Raw genomic sequence first — 22,865 nt, 5'->3', positions numbered from 1 at the left:
TTGCAGGGCTACCCTGGTGGTCCAGTGGTTAAGAATCTGCCAGGGAATGCAGGGGATACAGGTTTGACTCCTGGTCTGGGAAGGTTCCACATGCCTTGGGGCAACTAAGCCCATGTGCCACAGCTACTGAGCCTGTGCTCTAGAGCCTGGGAGCCACGACTACTGAGCCTGAGGGCTCAGAGCTCATGCTCTGCAACAAGCGAAGCCCTCGCGCCACAAACAGAGAAAGCCCGCAGGGAGCAACGAAGATCCAGTGCAACCAAAAATAAACAAACAAATAAATAACAAAATAAAATCGGTGTTGATGAAAATACAATGATGAAGATATTGAATAATTTGTGACAATAACAACATAGAGGGGGAGGGATAGAACTACATAAAGAGCAGAGTGTTTGTATACTATTGAACCTAACTGCTAGTATTTCAAACTAGTTTGTTGAAAATGTAAGATGTTACTTATAATCTTCTAGTAAGAAGGTAACTTTAAAATATACAAAAGAAAAAATGAGAAGCAAATCAAAATGGAATAATACAAAAAAATCAATTAAACACAAAAGAAGGTAGTGATAAAAGAATTAAGAAACATCAAAGATATAGCAAGAGCAAATCCTGGATAGCATCACCACCAACTCAATGAACGTGAATTTGAACAAATTTCGGGAGATAGTGGAGGACAGAGGAGCTTGGTGTGCTACAGTTCATGGGGTCGCAAAGAGTCGGACATTATTTAGTGACTCAACAACAACCTAAGTTCTCTTATGTGGCATAGTAAGAGTAAGACCTACTTAATGAAGAATTACTTTAAATGTAAATGAGTTAAACTGTCCAATCAAAAGGAAATAAATAGCAAAAAGATTAAAAGATCCAACTATATGTTGTCCACAAGCAATTCAGTTGGGACTTCCCTGGAGGTCCAATGGATAAGACTGTGCTTCCACTGCAGGGGGCCATGGGTTTGATCCTTGGTTGGGAAACTAAGATCCTGCATGCCATGTGGTGTGGCCAAAACAAGAAAGAGAGAGACTGACTTTATATTCAAAGATACATACAAGTTGAAAGTGAAGGCAGAGAAAAAGATGTTTCATACAAATAGTAACTAAAAGGGAGCTTTGCATGTCTATAGAAATGTTAGATAAAATAGACTTTGAGTAAAAAGTTATTAAAAGATCAAAACAGACTTTAGCTTTATCTGTAATATTTCATGGTTTTTCCCAAGAAGAATGTTTTTAAACGTAAATTTTGAAAATTATTTTTAAAAAATATTTTTGTTAAGTGAGAAAAGTACAAGCAACAGAAATGTCAGATCCATGAAGGCAGATACATTCAAGCAAAGAGCTGGATAATGTCTACTCAAAAGAATGAAGTTATTTCTCACAGTCTTGAATTGGGCCACTGAAAACATCATTTATCTAGCACAAACATTTTCAGAAAAAAAAAAAAAAATTGGATACAATTCTTTCTCCAAGAGTTTCTTTATCGGCAAGAAGTACTTCGAACACCTTCAGAGAATGAAAAAGTCCCACAGATTCATTCTCAGAAAATAAAAGACTTCTTTAATACTTAAAATACAAAAAAAAAGCAAGCTTCCCTGGTGGCTCAGTGGTAAAGAATCTGCCTGCCCATGCAGGAGACTCAGGTTCGATCCCTGGTCTGGGAAGATCCCACATACCGTGGAGCAACTGAGCGCGTCCAACTATTAAGCCTGTGCTCTAGAGCCCGCAAACTTCAACTACTGAAGCCCTAGAGCCCATGCTCAACAAGAGAAGCCCGCAGACCACACCTAGAGAGTAGCCCCTGTTCTCTGTGACTAGGGAAAAGTCCACGAAGCAACAAAGATCCAGCACAGCCAAAAATAAAATAATAAAAACCAAAAAAAAGCAATAAAGTACACAAATGCCCTTGACAGAAAGCTCCCTGAGGTACACATGCTCCTGCTGTGGGGTCTTTGCGCCTGCCATAGCCCCAGTGGTGGCTAGCTTCACCCTTCTCTTCCTGCAGGTCCCTCACTAGAAGAATGTCACACCCTCAGAGAGGCTTTCCCTAACCACTCTCCTTTCTAAAATAGCACCTTTGATCCCATTCCAGGCTAGGTGGCTTTGTTTTTCTTCAGAAAGGTATTGTACTTGGCATGTTCTAGACTGATTTGTTCATAGGTGTACTCTACCACCTGGATGTGAGCTCCAGATGCGGACTCATGTCAGCTTCCTGCTCAGACATGTCCCCAGAACCCAGAACAGCACCTGGCACATAGTAGGGGTCCAGGAGTATCTTTGGCAGGTATGGCTGAACAGGCTTCCCAAACTCTGCAGAAGCTTTCTCAGCTGAGCCCCCAGGCTGGGGCTGAGCAGGGGTAGAGGGAGGGAGAGAGGGGCTCACCTCCACGTTCCAGACGTAGGAGCTGTGGAAGAGCTCTGACCACACCTTGCCTACTTGGTTGATGTCTCTGACATCCCAGATGTAGATGCTGTGGTCCTTGTACACGCAGGACAGCCACTGGTGCGTGGGGTCAAAGGTCAGCGCCACTGTATCCGGGTAGGTGGCCTCTGCCTTCCTGTGGAAGAGGAAGCTGACAGGGCCACGTGAGTCATCAGTCACTAACAATGTTACTGTTGAGTAGTGACAGCTGCCTCTGGTGACACCCAAGCAGCCTCCTGCCTGGCAGTGCCATCTCTGATGATCTCTGTGGTAACCCAGTTTTCCCGCTCCAACTTTACTGTTTGCTCCATCTTCTTCCTTTGCTTTGCTTCTAATACACAGGCTGTAAACTGGAAGCTTCCGCCTGGCCCCTGAGAGTGTTTGAGTTTTCGACTTTTGTCAACATTTCTCTCCCCTCATTTTACTCAGCACAAAATCCATCCTCTCTGAGCACAGGATCATGGCCTTCTCTCTTGGCCTCAACACATGATCAAAATTCCCTGTATCAGTCCTGTCCTGGGACCTTCCTACCACAGCTACAGTTTACTGAGCACTCACAGGGTGCTGAGCTGAGAGCTCTAGCTGTGTTGAATTCCCCAACTCCCAGGAAAGGTAGGTCCTATATTATATGCACAGTGACCTGCCTGAGGCCACAGAGCTCACAGTGGAAAGTAGCAGAGCTGACCACTGCAACACACTATCATCCATCTTCTCCTTCCTTTGTGACATCTGGGCACCCTCTCCAAACGCTTACCCAGGAGGTAGTCCCAGGCACCCAGCACCCCCACAGACTGACAACAAAGCAGGAAGATATAACACAACTCAGCCCCTCCACTCTCTCTCAACATGGCAGCCAGAGGATCTACTACTCGAGGCCTCACCAAGTAACACCAATGCCTGAGGCTGCCCACTGACTTCAGGACAGGCTCCGAGCCCCTCTCAGCAGCTTCCATCAGTGCTCTCACTTGTCATCCTTCCCCCACCCGGCACACCAGGCTCCAGCAACATGGCCTCCATGACACACTGAGCCCAGTGTGCTGGCCCCTTAAGGCCTTTGCATTCGCTGTCAGGACCCAGTTCTCCACACAGCTGGCTTCATCTCACCGGGAGGCCTCCCCCAGCCACCCAGTCAACATAGCCCCATCCCAAGACCCTCTCCTGGAGTCCCTGCTTTATTTCAGCAAAGCATTTACGACTATCTGAAATGATCTTTTTTTGTTTTTCAAATGTTTATGTACTCATCCATCATCCAGCGCCTTGGGCTTCCCAGGCGGTGCTAGCAGTGAAGAACTCACTTGCCAATGCAGGAGACATAAGAGACTCAGGTTCAATCCCTGGGTGGGGAAGATCTCTTGGAAGAGGGCATGGCAACCCACTCCAGTATTCTTACTTGGAGAATTCCATGGACAGAGGAGCCTGGCGGGCTACAGTCCACAGGGTCACAAAGAGCTGGACACAACTGAGCGACTGAGCACGTATGCATTAAACTACAGACATCACGAGATTTTGCTGCCTCCTTAGGGTCTGTATCCTGCTTCCAGCCCAGGGCTGCCAGTAAGCAGATGGATCGGGAAGCATGGGTAGATACTGGCAGACAGACTCTAGGTGGGCCCCTCTCCCTCCCCGTGCCGGGCAGTACCTGGGCTCCAGGCCCTGGGCCACATCCACCCCCAGGTAGTGCGGCTTGGGCAGGTTGGTGAGGTACTGCAGGCTGTGGGCTTGGAAGATGCGGACTATCCCATCAGTGCAGCCACAGAAGATGAGCTCCTGGCTGACACAGAGGCAGGAAGACAGGGAGACCTGTGGGGGCAAAGGGGACCCAAGTAGACTTGATGCTTCATGTGGCCCAGATCAGGTCAGCCGTGGGCCTCCAGAAAGCTTTATAGTTTTTGGATTTAAGAAGCCCATATTTTGAACTTACTTACACAACAGAAAGAGACTCATAGACTTAGAAAATGAACTTATGGTTGCCAGGAGGCAGGTTAGGGGGAAGAGATAGGGAATTTGGGATGGACAGGTCCACACTGCTCTATCTAAACCGCATAACCACCATGGACCTACTGTACAGCACAGGGAGCTCTGCTCGATGTTATGTGGCAGCCTGAATGGGATGGGAGTTTGGGGGAGAATGGATACATGAATATGCGTGACTGATTTCCTTTGCTGTCCACCTGAAACTATCATGACATTGTTAATCAGCTATACCCCAAAACAAAATAAAAATATTTAAAAAAAAAAAAAACTATTTTTTTCAGATTTTAACATCTTTGAAATCAAGGTATAATGTACAGTCACTGTGGAAGAACAGGTGGCAGCAGGCACACAAAGGCATAAATTGGGGCAGAGTTGTCATTGCTATAGAGGAACTCAGCTGTGTATGGAAAATATCTCCTTAGCTGATTGTGACCTCCGAGGTCACCTGCACTGTAAGTGTTGAATTTTAAACTTAAATTTGATTCCATATTGCTTAAAAATAACTTTATAGAGAGTATATACTTCAAAACAGCACAGAAAAAAGTTACTGTCTTTTAGGAAAGACTATCCATTCAACCAGGACATGCACATAAAGGGGTAGGGCATGCCAAACTTCTAGATACAGCTTAGTGTAGCAATGCCAAATCTAGAAAGACTTAGTTTCTGAGTCATCTTAAGACCACTACTCAGGGACTAAGCATCTATCTATCAAAACTCCTGACTTGCTTAAAAGCTTCAGTAGTTCTAGCAGGAGGATTCAAATGAGAAAAATAAATAATGTTCACTGCAACACTGTTTACAATAACCAGGACATGGAAGTAACCTAGATGTCCATCGACGGATGGATGGATAAAGATGTGGTACATATATACAATGGACTATTACTCAGCCATAAAAAAGAACACATTTGAGTCAGTTCTAGTGAGGTGGATGAAGCTAGAGCCTGTTATACAGAGTGAAGTAAGCCAGAAAGAGAAAAATAAATACCGTATATTAATGCATATATACGGAATCGAGAAAAACGGTATTGATGAAACTATTTGCAGGGCAGGATTGGCGAATGGAGAAAGTAGCATCAACATATATGGTGTAACTATATATCTGGTGTAAAGTGGATAGCTGGAAAGGCTGCTGTATACTACAGGGAGCCCAGTCTAATGCTCTGTGATGACCTTGAGGGGTGGGATGGGGGAGGGGAGGGAGGCTCAAGGGGGAGGGGATGTATGTATAATTACGGCTGATTCGTGATGTTGTATGGCAGAAACAACACAACATTGTAAAAATTAAAAATCAAAACAAAACAAAAAAACGATGTTTAACCAACTAGGAAAGACAGAAAAGGCTCAGAATTCTCTACATGCCTCTTGCCAGGCAGTTAACACCGAAGCTGAGGTCCAGAGGAGAATTGCAACAGCAGGAATAGGACAAGCAGGAAAACTTTGATGCTTCTGCTAACAGCCAAACAGGCACCCAATCCCAGGATGGAAAGACAGCTTGGACTCAAACCCTCAGATCCTGAAGGAAAGTGGTTCTGCAATTCACTGATACATCATTTTTTGGTTTAAAATTTTATGTATTTCTTTTTAACTTTTTATTTTGTTTGGGGCATAGCTGATTAACAATGTTGTGATAGTTTCAGGTGAACAGCAGAGGGACTCAGCCATACATATACACACATCCTAAATTTTTATGTATTTTATATAGCTTTTGATTGTAAAAATAATATAAAAATTATTAAGTCCATGATACCTTAAATTAAACAAGGGAAAAAAAGCGGTCCTCCCACCAGCCAAGAATGTCCAGTAAAGAAAACAAATATGAACTGGATTACACAGTGATGGGGAAGCAATGGTAACCCTGACCCGTTACGGGGGCCAGGCAATGTGCTAAGTGCCTTACATATACCACCCCACAGGACACCCCTATCAACTTGGTGAGGCAGACAGCAGTAGTCCCATTTTACAGATGAGAAAACCGAGGCTCAGAGAGCCTCTCCCAGAATCAAATAAGCAGAACCAGAAATCAGACCCTGAGCTGGCGTGACCAGCTATGATGCAGGGGCACTGCTGTGTGTCTCTGGAGACACACGTCATGGGAAGAGTGTTTCCCGCACTGACAGCGGAGAGGGGTTGGGGTACCTTCAGGTTGATCCACTTCTCCAGCACCCTCTTCTCGTTGAACTGGCAGAGGAGGCCCGAGTAGGACACACAGAAGGTACTGCCTGCCATCTGGCCCCGGCCACAAGCCACACCACAGAAGACGTTGTCATGCAGCTCACCCAGGATGCCTGAGCGCCCCACCAGGGGCACCGTGCCCGTCACCTGGAGGGAGAGTAGGGCACAGTCAGACCCTGAACAGACGGCCTAGTCCCCAGCCAGGTCACGACAGGCTCTCCTGACCAGTGGACAGGACACAGCTAAATGGGAGAACTCGCAGAAACACCTCCAAGTGGAGAAGGAAGAACAGAACACGCATGCTTCCAGGCAGAGTGGCTGGAGGCCACAGGCCCAGAAAGAGGGGTGGCCCCAGGGCCCAGCAGGGGAGAAGAGGTTTCCCGGCAGGTCTGGCAGTCAGTCAGCACCTGGAGAGCAGTCCCAGAGGCAGAAGGCCACCCCACTGAGAGGCTAGACAGCCACTGCCCCCGAATCATGGTAGAACCAGGAGTCCCTACTACCACTGATGGTTCTCCCCTAGGCCTGGCTGAGGGGGTGGGGATGAAAACTCACCTTTGCTTCGGTGGACACTTCCAAGAACCAGAACCTCACATGCCGGTTCCCGACAGTGACAAAATAGCTGCTGTCCTCTGAGAAGGAGAGGGCAATGACCCGGCACGATACCTTGTTGGAGGCCACCAGGATGTCTTTCTGGAAGAATCAGTGCAGAGAAGGTCACCCCAGCACCCATCTCACCAGACTCTTTGAGCCTCTTCTCTCAGCCCTTTGTCTCTCTGCCCTCGCCTGCTCCAAGGGTGTCCTTCTCAGGCCCTCCTTTTTGGGGAAACCTACATGTGACCCTCTTATCATTCCCAACACAGAGCAGACTGAGGCCTGGAAGGGCTTCCACAGGAGAGGAAGTTCCAGAACTCTCCTCAGGAGTCCAAGCCCTGCAGCCCACACGTGGTGTTGAAGACGGCCATAGCTAGAAGTGAAGGACAATGCAACCCGTGTTGCTGGAGATTGGGCTTTCACTCTGGGCCCCACTGAGCCCTTCACAGGACAGCTCAGGAAACCCCTCAACGGTCCTACGAGGGAGGTGCTTCTCCCCCTACCCTGTCACGCTCAGGGAGGACTGTCGCATGCTCAAGGTCACACAGCAGGTGATGAATAGCACCAGGACTGACACCCGCTTCTGCCAACTGTAAATCCTCCCTCAGCTGTTCCCAAGCCCAGCCTTCCAACGCATAGCCCAGAGTTCTCCCAACTCAACAAAGTAGGTACTATTACATGCATTTTATAGATGAGGAAACAGACTCACAGAGAGGTTAGGTCACTTGCTCAAGGTCACAGCTGGTCAGTATAAAAAGAATGGTATGTTCCACTAGTTGAGAGCTTGTCACATGCCCTACAACAAGTGCCTAGAATAGGGATTGGCATGCAGTAGGTGCTCAAGAAGTATTTGCTGGATAGGGTTTCCCTGGTGGCTCAGTGGCAAAGAATCCGCCTGCCAATGCAGGAGACACGGGTTCAATCCCTGGTCCGGGAAGATCCCACATGCTGCGGAGCAACTGAGCCCGTGCACCACAACTATTGAGCCTGTGCTCTAGAGTCATGAGCCATAACTACTGAAGCCCGCACACCCTGGAACCCCGTGCTCTGCAACAAGAGAAACCACCACAATGAGAAGCACAAGCGCTGCAACTAGGGAAAAGCCTGCGCAACAAAGACCCAGCCAAAAGTAAAAATTATGAAACAAACAAGAAGTGTGTTGGATAAACGCTTTACCAAGTTCTCTCATTTAGTTCTGCCCATGCCTGAGACTCAGGGTGTTCTGGCGGCCAGCTGTCTGCCACCCACCCACCAGCTCTTACCTTCCAGTCCCAGACGTTGAGTACCATGTCGTGCTGGTAGCCCATGGACACAATGTGCTTCATGTTGGGGGAGAAGGCCACGCAGGCCACGCCGTACTTGTGGCCCAGCATTTCCGCCACCTGACTCTTTTCTTCCACGTCCCAGATACGTACAGCAGGCCTGTGCCCATTCTGGGGAAGATGGTGCCATTTACTGCTGCTGGGTTCTGCACCGGGCGAGGCTGGAGGGGCTGTCAGGGCTGAAGCTGGTACTGCCCCAGGGTGTGCCCGAAAGCCATCCCCCACCACCCCTTGCCGCATCTGGTCCAGGAAGGAGCTATTCCAGGGACTCCTCAGGTCTGCTGGGGCCAGAGGAATGGCCCCAAGACCCCACCCCACCCCCTCCACCATGATCACCACTCACCTCCCCCGTCACTATGTACTTTCCATCAGGGGAGAAGGCCAGAGCGCTCAGAGACTTCCTGGGGACAAGGAAAGGGGTTGATCACTGGTTCCACTGAGGGTGGGCAGCCAGACCCCGGCCTGGCTGTGCTGACGCGCTCGGTGCACTCCTCGAGCCCAAGAGGCCAGGAGAGGGGAGCGACCACGGTTCCCCAGATCCAGTGCTGTAAGCTGGCCCGGCACAGCACCCGGTGCCTTCCCAGCACTTCCTGCAGCCAGGAGAAGCAGAGGCAGTGCACAGAGAAATGAGGTTTTGTAAAAGCAAAGGCCCTTTCCTCCCCCAAACCTCAAGCCCTGATGGGGCGGATACTGCACAGCTCGTGGGATCGTAGTTCCCCAACCAGGGATTGAACCTGGGTCCTCGGCAGTGAAAGTGTGGAGCCTTAACCACTTGACCAGCAAAAAATTGCCAGAGATAGAGAATGATAAAGCAAATGTTAGTAAAATGTTGGCATTTGGGAAACATGGGTGAAAGGTGTACAGGTGCTCTTTGTACTATTCTTATAGTCTGAAATTATTTCAATGTAAAAAGTTTAAAAATTGCCAGCGCTTACACCTTACTCCATACTGATTCTGCCTTCTCTGAGGGTGAAGCCTGGGATCAGGTGACTCTGAAATGTAGCCAGGATGGAAACCTCCACTCTGGCCACACCACCTCCTTAGACAGACCCACCAGTGACTGAGAGTGGACTCTTCTCAACTATGTGCTTCAGATCAAGGTGACCTACTCTACCACCTGTGGGCATTGGGAAGGCAACCGGGAGGATGAGAATTGGCCAATGGAGATTCTGACAAATGCCACCAAGCTCCAGCCCATTCCTGCCATGGAGAATGTGGGCCCCAGAGATGTGAACCTTTTGAAAAACTTTGAAAAACTTTAGAAAACTTTGAAAGTTGTCGAGTAAGTCCAATATTTAAGATATACATACAAGAAGTATTTCATTTGAGATCACAAAGTGAATAAACATGCTTGGATGGGGACCCACCTCTGCCCTCATCACCAGTGACAGAACCCACAGTCAGAGCCAAGGATCCAAGAAGCCCCTTCCAAGAGAGAATCTGTATCTGCCAAACCATATCTCAGGGACCCTGCCTTAGGGATCATAAAGGAAGAAGAAAACCCACATCTTCTCTGTCCACCTGGAGAGCTGGGCCAAAGAAGATAAACTTGAACTATTTGTGCAGTATTTGTAGAATAAAAAGTTGCAATGAGGGGAAGGACTGGTGGTCCTGTGGTTAGGACTCTGAGCTCTCACTGCTCTCACTGGTTGGGGAACTAAGATCCCAAAAGCCAAAAAAAAAAGTTGCAGTGGAGTGCTTTCCTAAGGTCACAACTCAGTGGGGACCAAAGCCCAAGGATGACATAGTGATCAATGGGCCACCAGGCAGACCCCAGGTACCAACTTGGGGCCAAGAGTCTTCCCCAATAAACTGGCAGCTGGAGGGATCTTTCTAAAACCCAAATTACATTCATTCATTCAGGAAACAAGAAGTGCTGTCAATGTCCTAGACACTGACCTAGGGTATAGGGACACAGAAATTAACTAAGAGAAAGTCCCTGCCCCCAGACAGCTCATCTTGTACAGAGAGACAGTAAATATCATCACTGAGGGAATTAGAAAGTATATCAAAAAGGAGTACATTTTGTGGGAAAAAGGAAAGTGGGGAAGAGAAATAGAGCATTCTAGAGGGCTGGGGTGGCTAGGCATAGCCTCAGCCTGCAAACGCCCTCTAGTGGCTTCTCTTTGCAATCAGCATGATAGCCAACCACTCCCCAAGGTGATCTGACTTCTGGGGCTCTAGCCTCAACCATGGAACCCTGACTGCTCCTCAAACAACTTAAGATTCTTATCTACTCAACCTAAGATTCAAAAATGACTTTGCTTTTGCTGTCCCCTCTGCCTACAATGCTTTCCTCACACCTTCACATGAGTCACCCCCTCACTTTCTCCTGGTCTCAGCCCCAGGAGGGCTCTGATAAAAACTCTGATAAGGGTCCTCTGCCTGCCAACCTTCCCGAACACATCCTTATTTCCTTCATAGCCACAGTCAAGGTCTGATGGTTGGCTAGTAACTTGCCAACTAGTTTAGTCTGTCTCCTCCACAAGCTGTCAGCTCTATGGAGAGCAGCTTATCTCCTTTGTTCATGGCTGTGTTCCCAACACCTGGAACAGTGCCTAGCACAGAGCAGACTGAACCTGAACCGAGTGAGTGAATGAAGGAGTCACCCACTAGCACCTCCAGGCAGTGTGGGGAAGGAGGGATGTGTCAGGACCTTGATCCCACCCTTACCCCGTCCCAGGCCCCAGCTTACCTGGCAGTATTAAGGATGTGCTGCTGCTTGTTCTCCTTGGGGTTCAAAATCACCACCACACAGCTGGGGAGAAAGAAGAAAATGTGCCCAAACTGAGGGGAGTATTGGGGTCCAGGGATGACTGCACTCCCAACATATAGACAAGGCTATGTGAGAATTGGACTATAAAGAAAGCTGAGTGCCAAAGAATTGATGCTTTTGATCTGTTGTGTTGGAGAAGACTCTTGAGAGTCCCTTGGATTGCAAGGAGATCCAATCACTCCATTTTAAAGGAAATCAGTCCTGAATGTTCATTGGAAGGACTGATGTTGAAGCTGAAGCTCCAATACTTTGGCCACCTGATGCGAAGAGCTGACTCATTTGAAAAGACCCTGATGCTGGTAAAGATTGAAGGCAAGAGGAGAAGGGGATGACAGAAGATGAGATGGTTGGATGGCATCACCAACTCAATGGACATGAGTTTGTGTAATCTCTGTGAGTTGGTGATGGACAGGGAGGCCTGGCGTGCTGCCGTTCATGGGGTCGCAAAGAGTCAGACATGACTGAGCAACTGAATTGAACTGAACTGATAGACAAGGCTCTTTCTGTTCAGATGCTTCTCTTCAGTCTCCTCCTCCCCCATTATCTATGCTGAGAATTCTGGGCACTTAATATTATTACTGATATCAACAAATTCTTAAAAAGAAGCCAACACTCCCTCTGTAGTAACTATATTGTCAGGCTCTGGTCTAATAAAGACTTACTGTTGTTGTTCAGTCACTAAGTTGCGTCCGACTCTTTGCAACCCCATGGACTGTAGCCTGCCAGGCTCCTTTGCCATGGGATTTTCCAGGCAAGAATATTGGAGTGGGTTACCATTTCCTTCTCCAAGGGATCTTTCCCACCCAGGTATTAAATCTGTGTCTTTTGCATTGGCAAGCAGGTTCTTTATCAGTGAAGCACCAGGGAAGCCCACCAAAGACTTACTGTGTACAACATCTTTAAATCCTCACAACTGCCAAGTGAGGTCAGCAGTCTTAGCTGCTTTTCATAGATGATGAAACTGAAGCCCAGAGAGAGCAGTTCTTTGCCCAGAGTTCCCCAGCAGATCAGGGAACGAGTGGGGATATGACTCCACACCAGTCAGATTCAAGAGTCCCCCTTGTCCTGTATTCTGGCTCCTTCCCAAAGACTCAGTAACAGATGCTGTTCATCAGGAATTACTATGGCCTTGCCCTGCCCTGTGAGGGGAGGGGTCCCTTCGGTGCCTAGAACAGTGCAGGTTAGACCAGTATTTGTGGAATAAATGGTTGCAGATGACCTTCAGTCCTCTCTAACTACCAGGAGGAGGGTATCACTAGTTTTGTTTTACCAAAGCAGAGGCTAGGACAGGGGCATGTGTGGTGGAGCTAGGACACTATTGCAGACTGCCTGACACCAACTGTGGCTTTGATCTTAACCTCCTGTCTTTCCCAGAATCGCTGCCACCTCCCACTTGCAGTCACAATAAGGCTTTCTTAGCACGCATGCGTGCCAGTACCGTTCTAGACATAGAGGGACCTGTAGAATCCTTCCCACAGCCTTCAGAGGCAGGCAGCATTATCTGCACTCTACAGAGGGAACAGCCAAGGCCCAGAGAGGTTCATCGAAGACTTCAGGCTCTGAATTCAGGATAAGTGATTAGAGGCCGAGGCCCACCGACTCACTCACCCTGCCAGGTAGGCCACGTGGCCTGTGCTGGGGTCACAGGTTAGGCCACTGCTGTTCTGGGCCGTGATGCCAAGCACCTTCTCGAGTGATACCTGCAGGGAAAAGGCCCAATCAGAAGCGCCTGCCCCAGCAGGTTCCCCACCCCTCAGCCATCCATTCAGTCTGTTACTTCCAACATGTCCACCGAGCTTCTAGGGTCATCTACCAGCAGCTAATGCTTATCCTCTTCAGTACTGCTTTGACAAATACTGTGCTAAAGCATTGAATGGTGAGGAATGTAGTCAAATCCCTGTCCTCCTGGAGCTCACATTCTAGTGGTGACAGAATGGTAGACACAGGAAACGAACAGAATGAATATGTAAAATAGATATCAGGTGATGATGGGAGCATTAGAGAAAAACTAAGCATGGAAGGAAACTGAGAGGACAGAGGAAGGGGAGAAGGCCTCAGTGAAAAGAGTAAGTGTCTTATATGAAAGACTCGAGAGCCCACAGCAACCCAGGGAAGAAGGCGCTGTTATCAGCCCTACTTTACAGATGAGAACACGGAGGGCCGAGGTCCCACATCTGTGGAGTAGCAAGGCTGGGATACAAAGGCAGTCTCTTGTTTCAAAGTCAGCGCTGTGCTCACAGCAGTGAACAGAAGAGGACACTGTCCGTTTGCTCAGTAAATTGACAGTCTAGAGGTTCAATGAGTAAAGAAACTAGTGAACTGGAACAATCACACTTAAAATTTAAAAACTGTCTAAGCAAAATAAGTCAAATGAGCTAGTCCCCATCATGGCTGATTAAACATTTACAGAGGATGGACTAACAAATCGTGATATTTTCATATTCTTAAGAGATTAGTTTCTAATTATTATAAAGTAAAACACTCTCAAACAAGGTGTTGGGCCTCAGAAATGAGAGGCAGAGAGAGGACAGTAACGGTCAATATTTATTGAGCATCTGATCAGGAGACAGGCGCTGTTTATACAACTGTATTAACTTATTTAATGCTCACAAAAACCCTGTGATATGCTCACTATCATCATCATCTCCTTACAGATGAGGAAAGAGAGGCCTAGAAGGGTAACCTAGAAGGGAAGTTAGCAGGACTAACCCAGGCAATGGAACTCATGTTGTTTTTTTAATCTGTTAATCAGCATTACTGGGCATGAGCATAGCTGGTCATTTTTAGGCCAGGTCTTTTGCAAGCTGGATGGACTCTGCACCACCACACAGGAAAAATACATGACATCAGTCACCCAAAATACATAATCACAGCAGTAGTAACTAATAGCAACAGAGTACTTGCAATGTGCCAAATGTTTTTCTAAGTACTTAAGATGCGTGAGCTTACTTAATCCTCACAAATACCCTATAAGGGAACATTTATATTATTATCCTCATTTTACAGATGAGGAAACTGAGGCACAGAAAAGTTCAAGAAAAAAAGAAGAATTCAGGTTAAAGAATTCAGGTTAAAACCCAGGCAGTCTGGGTCCAGAGGTGGTGCTCCTAACCACCTTCCTATACCACCTCTCTGGCGCTAATGGTAAAGAACCTGCCTGCCGGTGAAGAGACTAACAGATGTGGGTTCGATCCCTGGCTTGGGAAGATCCCCTGGAGAAGGAAATGGCAACCCACTCCAATATTCTTGCCTGGACAATGCCATGGACAGAGGAGCCAGTCCACAGGGTCACAAAGAGTTGGACACGACTGAGGTGACTTAGCACGCATGTACCACCTCTCTGAAACTGGTTGTTATTCCTCTCCTTCATATTCTTTAGAGCTCACAAGGCACTTTCAGAAACATAAGAGAGAAAAGCTATGAAGTATAAGGTGCTGGGTGAGAGACTGAGGTGGGCGACCGCTTTAGACTGGGGTTCAAGAAGGCCTCTCAGAGGAATTAAAAAAAGAAGGCCTTTCAGGGTAGAGATATTCAGGCTGAGATTCGAAGAATAGGTGCCAGTCAGGTAGACTGCAGCAAAAAGCCAAGAGGACTCACCATACACAAAGGCTAAGAGGCAGAAAAGAGCTTGGAGTCTCAAGAAAACAGAAAGCAGGCCAGTGTGACAGGACCTTTGTGAGAGGAAGGATAAGGGAAGTGTGGCCAGAGAGGTGAGGAGCAGGCACACGCCCAGCAACTTGCAGCCAGGAAGCCATGGAGCAGGAACAAGATCCACCCGCAGGTATTGCGTATCGACCCTTTATCTGGCATATTCACAATTCCTTTCATCTCCCTGCAACACCATGGCTATTGTTACCACCAGTTTATAAAAACAGACTTTGCAGCTCTGCAAGTTGGAGAATAATTTTTTAAACTGCTGCTGTGTGGACTTTCCTGGTGATCCAGTGGTTAAGAATCTCCCTGCGAATGCAGCGGACACAGGTTCCATCCCTGGTTTGGGAAGATTCCGTATTTCTTGGGGCAATTAAGCCCCTGCTCCACAGCTATTGAGCCTGCCCTGTAGAGCCTGTGCTATACAATAAGAGAAGCCACCACAGTGAGAAGCCTGTGCACCACGAGTAGCCCCCGCCCCTTGCCACAACTACAGAAAATCTGCAACACAGCAATGAAGAATGGGCACAGTCAAAATAAATAAAAACAAATAAATATATTTTAAAAGTTGCTGCTGTACTATTGGAATTTCTTCTACCTAACTCTAAAGTTTTGCATCTCAGGATTTAGAGAACTGGTCTATACCCATGCCCCTCCCCCCGCAGTGCTGCTGAGATTCTAAATATTACTCACATCCTCTCCATAATTTAAGGCGGCAGTATGGAATAAGCATCCCACCGTGGTAAGGGAAAGGAAAGAGAAGGGGGGATGAGGGAAGGCAGGCTAGAGCCCAGGGAGAGTTGGAACAAGTAGCACTGGGGACTGAACCCTGGTAGGGACCCTAAAGACCCAGCGGGGGATGAGGTCAACAAAAGTGTAAGCGCCCAGAGAGACTTCTAAAGGTGACTGAGGAGACAAGCAGGAAAGCAGGACTAGGAGGTGACTAGCAAAACTATAATGCGTTCCAAAGGATAAAGTCAGGTAGGAACCCTGGAATGATCCAAAGGCTTGGGCGCCTTTGTTTGCCTTTCCTACTGTTCTTTTCCCCTTGCAGTTAATCTTTAATGTATATAAATCTTCTTCATCTACCTCTATTTAACTCTGCATATCTATTCTTTCTTTTCTTTTCTCTCAATGTATGTGTTAGTTTTTTTTTCATTGCTTTATTCCCCACCTGACACCTTGCTTTAGTTTTGTTTTCCGGTTTGTGCTTTAGTTAGTTTTGTTCTTAACTGGTAAATATAATTTTTGATTCACCTTGTTCGCTGGATCAATCTACCGTATTTTTGTTGGACTGTTTTCACTTTGCTCATGGGTATATATGTATATGTGTATATTCTGTTATTTTATTATTATTTGCCTGATTTTGTAACTGCCATTTGTCTGGGGTTCATCTTTGGTTTCTTGTTTTTGGATATTTGTTTCAATCTCACTTAATGCTATAACAAACCACTTGTGGAATTTTCATTCCTGACTAGAGATCAAGCCCTGAGCCTTTGGAGTGGAAGCACTGACTCTAAGACCCTAGACAACCAGAGAACTAACCCTAGGGTGTATCAAATAGTGAGAACTCACACAAAGGAAGCCACTTGAATACAAGACCTGGCATCACCCAACCACCAGTAGCATCCTGTGCAGGATGCCTCATCTAAACAACAAACAAAACAAATACAAACCCAATTATCAGCAGACAGGATTACCACCTCACTCAGCCTTGCCCAACAGAAGAAAAACAAACAAAAACTCAGTACAAATCTCACCCTATACAAAGCTTACACAAACCACTGGACCAACCTTAGGAGGGCAGAAACCAAAAGGAAGAAAGAATTCAACCTTGAAGCCTGGGAAAAGGAGACCTCAAGCACAGTAAGTTAAAATAAAATAATGAAAAGGCAAAGAAATACTACACAAATGAAGGAACAAACTAGAAACACAGAGGTCCAAATAAATGAAGAGGAAATAGGCAAACTACCTGAAAAAGAATTCAGAATAATGATAGTAAAGATGATCAAAAACCTTGAAAACAAAATGGTGAAAATTTAAGAATCAATTAACAAAGATTGAGAAGAAATAAAGAATAAACATAGAGAGACAAACAACACAATTACTGAAATTAAAAATACTCTAGAAGGAATCAATAGCAGAATATCTGAAGCAGAAGGATGAATCAGTGAGCTGGAAGATAAAACGGTAAAAATAACTTCCGAAGAGCAGAATAAAGTAAAAAGAATGAAAAGAACTGAGGATAGTTTCAGAGACTTCTGGGACAATATCAAATGCACCAACATTTTAATTATAGGGATCTCAGAAGAACTAGAGAAAAAGAAAGGGTATGAGAAAATTTTTGAAGAGATTATAGCTGAAAATTTCCCCAAAATGGAAAAGGAAACAATCAAGTCCAAGAGGCACAGAGTCCCATACAGGATAAACCCAACGGGAAACATGCCAAGACACATACTAATCAAACTAACAAACACTAAACACAAAGAAAAAATATTAAATGCACCAAGAGAAAAGCAACAAGTAACATACAAGGGAAACCCCATACACTTAACAGCTAATCTTTCAGCAGAAACTCTGAAGGCCAGAAGGGAATGGCAGGATATATTTAAAGTATTGAAAGGGAAAAATCTACAACCAAGATTACAGTATGCAGCAAGGATCTCATTCAAAATCAATGGAGAAATAAAAAGCTTTTTGAACAAGCAAAAGTTAAGAGAATTCAGTACCACCAAATCAGCTTTACAACAAATGTTAAAGGGACTTATGTAGTCATGAAATACAAGAGAAGAAAAAAGATCCACAAAATCAACCTCAAACAATTAAGAAAATGGCAATAGAAACATATATATCAATAATTACTTTAAATGTAAAAGGAATAAATGCTCCAACCAAAAGACATAGACTGGCTGAAGGGATACAAAAACAAGACCCATATATATGCTGTCCACAAGAAACCCACTTCAGACTTAAAGACACATATAGACTGAAATTGAGAGGATGCAAAAATATATTCCATGCAAATATATTTTGCATGGAAGCAAAAGAAAGTTGGAGTAGCAATCCTCAGGTAAAATAGACCTTAAAATAAAGAAGATTACAAGAGATAAGGAAGGACACTACATTATGATCAAAGGATAAATCCAAGAGGAAGACGTAACAATTGTAAATATCTATGCACCCAACAAAGGAGCACCTCAATACTTAAGACAAACACTAACAGACATAAAAGGAGAAATTGACAGCAACATAATAATAGTAGAAGACTTTAATACCCCATTCACACCAATGGACAGATTATCAAAACAGAAAATTAATAAAGAAACACAAGTCTTAAATGATACATTAGATGAGACAGATCTCATTGATATCTTCAGGACATTCCATCCAAATGCAGGACATTCCATCCATCTTCTCAAGTGTACATGGAACATTCTCCAGGATAGGTCCACCCACATCTTGGGTCACAAATCAAATCTCAGTAAATTTAAGAAAATTAAAATCATATTAAGTATCTTCTCTGATCACAGTGCTGAGACTAGATATCAATTACAAGAAAAAAACTGTAAGAAACACAAACACATGGAGAACAACACGTTTCTAAATAACCAAGAGGTTACTGAAGAAATCAAAAGGGAAATAAAAAAATTTCTAAAAAAAATAAAAATGAAAACACGACAACTCAAAACCTATGGGATGCAGTGAAAGCAGTTCTAAGAGGGAAGTTTATAGCAATACAATCCTACCTCAAGAAACAAGAAAAACATTAAATAGACAACCTAACTTTACACCTAAAACTGGAAAAAGAACAACAAACAACAACAACAACAAAAAAAAACCAAATTAGTAGAAAGAAAGAAATCATTAAGATCCAAGCAGAAATAAATGAAAAAGAAATGAAAGAAACAATAATAAAGATTAATGAAACTAAAAGCCGGTTCTTTGGGAAAATAAACAAAATTGACAGGCCTTAGCCAGACTCATCAAGAGAAAAAGAGAGAAGAATCAAATCAACAAAATCATAAATGAAAAAGGAGAGGTTACAAAAGACAATGCAGAAATACAAAGGAGTATAAGAGACTATTAGTATATGGCAATAAAATGGATAACCTGGAAGAAATGGACAGATTCTTAGAAAAGTTCAATCTTCCAAGATTGAACCAGGAAGAAATAGAAATTGTGAACAGCAACAACAAAAAAGAAATTATGAACAACACAATTACAGGCACTGAAATTGAACCTGTGATCAAAAATCTCCCCAAAAACAAAAGCCCAGGACCAGATGGCGTCACAGGAGAATTCTATCAAACATTTAGAGAAGAGCTAATACCTATCCTTCTAAAACTCTTTCAGAAAATTGCAGAGGAAGAGACACTTCCAAACTCATTCTACGAGGCCACCATCACCCTGATACCAAAACCAGACAAAGACTACACCAAAAAGGAAAACTACAGGCCAATATCACTGATGAACATAGACGCAAAAATCCTCAACAAAATTTTAGCAAACAGAATTCAGCAACATGTCAAAAAGCTCAAACACCATGATCAAGTTGTTGATTTGATTCCAGGAAGGCAAGGATTCTTCAATATATGCAAATCAATGTGATACACTATATTAACAAATTGAAAGACAAAAACCATATGATAATCTCAATAGATGCAGAAAAAGCCTCTGACAAAATTCAGCACCCATTTATGATTAGAACTCTTCAAAAAATGGGCATAGAAGGAACCTACCTCAATACAGTAAAGCCCATATATGATAAGCCTACAGCAAACATTATTCTCAATGGTGAAAAACTGAAAGCATTTGGCCTAAGATCAGGAACAAGACAAGGGTGTCCACTTCCACCACTATTATTCAACATAGTTCTGGAAGTCCTAGCTACAGCAATCAGAGAAGAAAAAGAAATAAAAGGAATCCAGAACAGAAAAGAAGTAAAGTTCTCACTGTTTGCAGATGATATGATACTGCACATAGAAAATCCTAAAGATACTATCAGAAAATTACTAGAGCTAATCAGTGAATTTAGCAAAGCTGCAGGACACAAAATCAATACACAGAAATCATTTGCATTTCTATATACTAACAATGAAAAATCAGAAAGAGAAATTAAGGAATCAATCCCATTCATCACTGCAACAAAAAGAATTAAATATCTAGGAATAAACTTACCTAAGGAGACAAAAGAACTGTACACAAAAAATTATAAGACACTAATGAAAGAAATCAAAGATGACATAAACAGATGGAGAGATATTACATGTTCCTGGGTAGGAAGCATCAATATTGTGAAAATGACTATACTACCAAATGCAATCTACAGATTCAGTGTGATCCCTATCAAATTACCAATGGCATTTTTCACAGAACTAGAACAAAAAATTTCACAATTTATATGGAAACACAAAAGACTCCGAATAGCCAAAGCAGTCTTGAGAAAGAAGAATGGAGCTGGAGGAAATCAACCTCCCTGACTTCAGATTATACTACAAAGCTACAGTCATCAAGACAGTATGGAAAAAAAAAAAAAAAGACAGTATGGTACTAGCATAAAAACAGAAATATAGACCAATAGAGCAAGATACAAAGCCCAGAAATAAACCCATGCACCTATGAGTACCTTATTTGTGACAAAGGAGGCAAGAATATACAATGGGGCAAAGACAGCCTCTTCAATAAATGGTGCTGGGAAAGCTGGACAGCTACATGTAAAAGAATGAAATTAGAACACATACCAACACTTGTGTATGGTATGTGTAACACCATAAACAAAGATAAACTCAAAACGGATTAAAGACCTAAATGTAAGACCAGAAACTATAAAGCTCTTAGAGGAAAACATAGGCAGAACACTCGATGACATAAATCAAAGCAAGATCCTCTATGACCCACCTCCTAGAGTAACGGAAATAAAAACAAAAGTAAACAAGTGGGACCTGATTAAACTTAAAAGTTTTTGCACAGCAAAGGAAACCATAAGCAAGGTGAAAAGACAACCCTCACAATGGGAGAGAATAATAGCTATGAAACAACTGACAAAGGATTAACTTCCAAAATATACAAGCCGCTCATACAACTCAATGCCAGAAAAACAAACAACCCAATCAAAAAGTGGAAAAAAGACCTAAACAGACATTTCTCCAAAGAAGACATACACATGGCTAACAAACACATGAAAAGATGCTCAATATCGCTCATTATTAGAGAAATGCAAATCAAAACTACAATGAGATATTACCTCACATGGGTCAGAATGGCCATCATCAAAAAGCCTATGAACAATAAATGCTGGAGTCGGTGTGGAGAAAAGGGAATGCTCTTGCATTGTTGGTGGGAAGATGGTATGAAAATTCCTTAAAATACTAGGAATAAAACCACCATATGACCCAGCAATCCCACTCCTAGGGATATACCCTGAGGAAACCAAAATTGAAAAAGACACATGTATCCCATTGTTCACTGCAGCACTATTTACAATAGCTAGAACAGGGAAGCAACCTAGACGTCCATCGACAGATGAATGGATAAAGTAGTAGCAGTACATATACACAATAGAATATTACTCAGCCATAAAAATGAACACATTTGAGTCAGTTCTGATGAGGTGGATGAACCTAGAACCTATTATACAGAGTGAAGTAAGTCAGTAAGAGAACGATAAATATCATATTCTAAAGCATATATATATAATCTAGAAAAATGGTACTGAAGAATTTATTTACAGGGCAGCAATGGAGAAACAGACATAGAGAACAGACTTACAGACATGGGGAGAGGGGAGGAGAGGGTGAGATGTATGGAAAGAGTAACATGGAAACTTACATTACCATATGTAAAATAGATAACCAATGGGAATTTGCTGTATGGCTCAGGAAACTCAAACAGGGGCTCTGTATCAACCTAGTTGGGTGGGATGGGGCAGGAGATGGGAGGTAGGTTCAAAAGGGAGGGAATATATGTATACCTATGGCTGATTCATGTTGAGGTTTGACAGAAAACAAAATTCTGTAAAGCAATGATCATTCAATAAAAAAAATTTTAAAGACTGAGGGAGGGGCCAGGGGTTGAGAGGTGGGACTAGGGGTGATGGGCAGTACCCGAGAGAGGAGGAGACGAGGAAGTGGGAGGAGCCTCACCTAGGGGCGGGGCTTAGGGACAAGGCAGGCCATAGAGCAGCCAGAGGGGTACCAGCCGGGGGCTGATAGGCGGGGCCAAAGATCTAAGGGTGGGACCAAGGAAGAGCAGGGAACCTGGAACTGAGATGGACAAGGCAAGCAACTCCTCACCCGATTCTGCACCGTGTCCTCGGGAGCCGCCGGGAGTCGCGTCCGCCGCCGGAGGCAAAGCGGTGGAGCCGGGGGCGGAGAAGACTGGGCCCTCCGCGCCGGAACTCCCGCCATGACTGATGGCAGCTTCTCAACTGTATCATTCCGCGCGTAGCCTCCGGGCCCCAAGGCCGCCATCGTCGCGTCGGAGCCCGGCGACCGTTACACTTCTCAACCGCCCCAGCCGCCACGGTCCACTTGAATAGCGAACGGCCGCGGGAAAGCCGGCGCCACCGCCCATTGGGCGCGGGGGGCTGCTGGTCTGGCCAATCTCAGGGTTACCGGAGGCGCTTTTGACCAATGAGGGCTAAGAGGCGGAGCGGGGGGGGGCGGGGTCTGGCTGGGTGGAGCCACGGCTTCTTAGCTAGTTGTCTAATCGAGCGTTGTGGAGTTTTTTTTTAATCCCGTCTGTGTTTTCATCATTCACTGAATTTCAGTTTTGAACTTTTACGAGGCTAATGCCAAAGCCCCCTACCTCCACCCCAGGCCGACTATCCTCGCAGTAGCAGTCACCCGGATGTAAACTAGGGTGGAGCTGAAAAAAGACTGAAGAGTTGGCGCAGACTCAGAAAGGTCTTGACGCCACCTCTTGCCCAACACGTGATGAAGTCCCGGCGGCTCAGAGCCGGCT

At 44.8% G+C, this 22,865-nt stretch overlaps 1 protein-coding gene across 1 annotated transcript in view; it reads right to left on the bottom strand.

Annotated features, from left to right (window-relative positions):
* Window positions 1–22,600, bottom strand: part of WDR62 (WD repeat domain 62) — a 47,416-nt gene extending 24,816 nt beyond the window's left edge. Inside the window, exons 1-9 of the mRNA XM_055551865.1 lie at window positions 22,196–22,600; window positions 12,861–12,952; window positions 11,172–11,234; window positions 8,820–8,877; window positions 8,417–8,587; window positions 7,116–7,253; window positions 6,528–6,710; window positions 4,055–4,215; window positions 2,377–2,566 (exon numbers count right to left, since the gene is read on the bottom strand). Coding sequence (XP_055407840.1) covers window positions 2,377–2,566; window positions 4,055–4,215; window positions 6,528–6,710; window positions 7,116–7,253; window positions 8,417–8,587; window positions 8,820–8,877; window positions 11,172–11,234; window positions 12,861–12,952; window positions 22,196–22,372 — 1,233 coding nt within the window. The 5' untranslated portion in view covers window positions 22,373–22,600. The remainder of the gene's footprint in view (window positions 1–2,376; window positions 2,567–4,054; window positions 4,216–6,527; window positions 6,711–7,115; window positions 7,254–8,416; window positions 8,588–8,819; window positions 8,878–11,171; window positions 11,235–12,860; window positions 12,953–22,195) is intronic.
* Between the last annotated feature and the right edge of the window lie 265 nt (window positions 22,601–22,865).

Source organism: Bubalus kerabau, chromosome 17 (assembly GCF_029407905.1).
Source record: "Bubalus kerabau isolate K-KA32 ecotype Philippines breed swamp buffalo chromosome 17, PCC_UOA_SB_1v2, whole genome shotgun sequence".
Classification (NCBI taxonomy): domain Eukaryota; kingdom Metazoa; phylum Chordata; class Mammalia; order Artiodactyla; family Bovidae; genus Bubalus; species Bubalus kerabau.
Note: the sequence above shows the minus strand (reverse complement) of the source record. Positions and strands in the feature narration are given on the sequence as shown.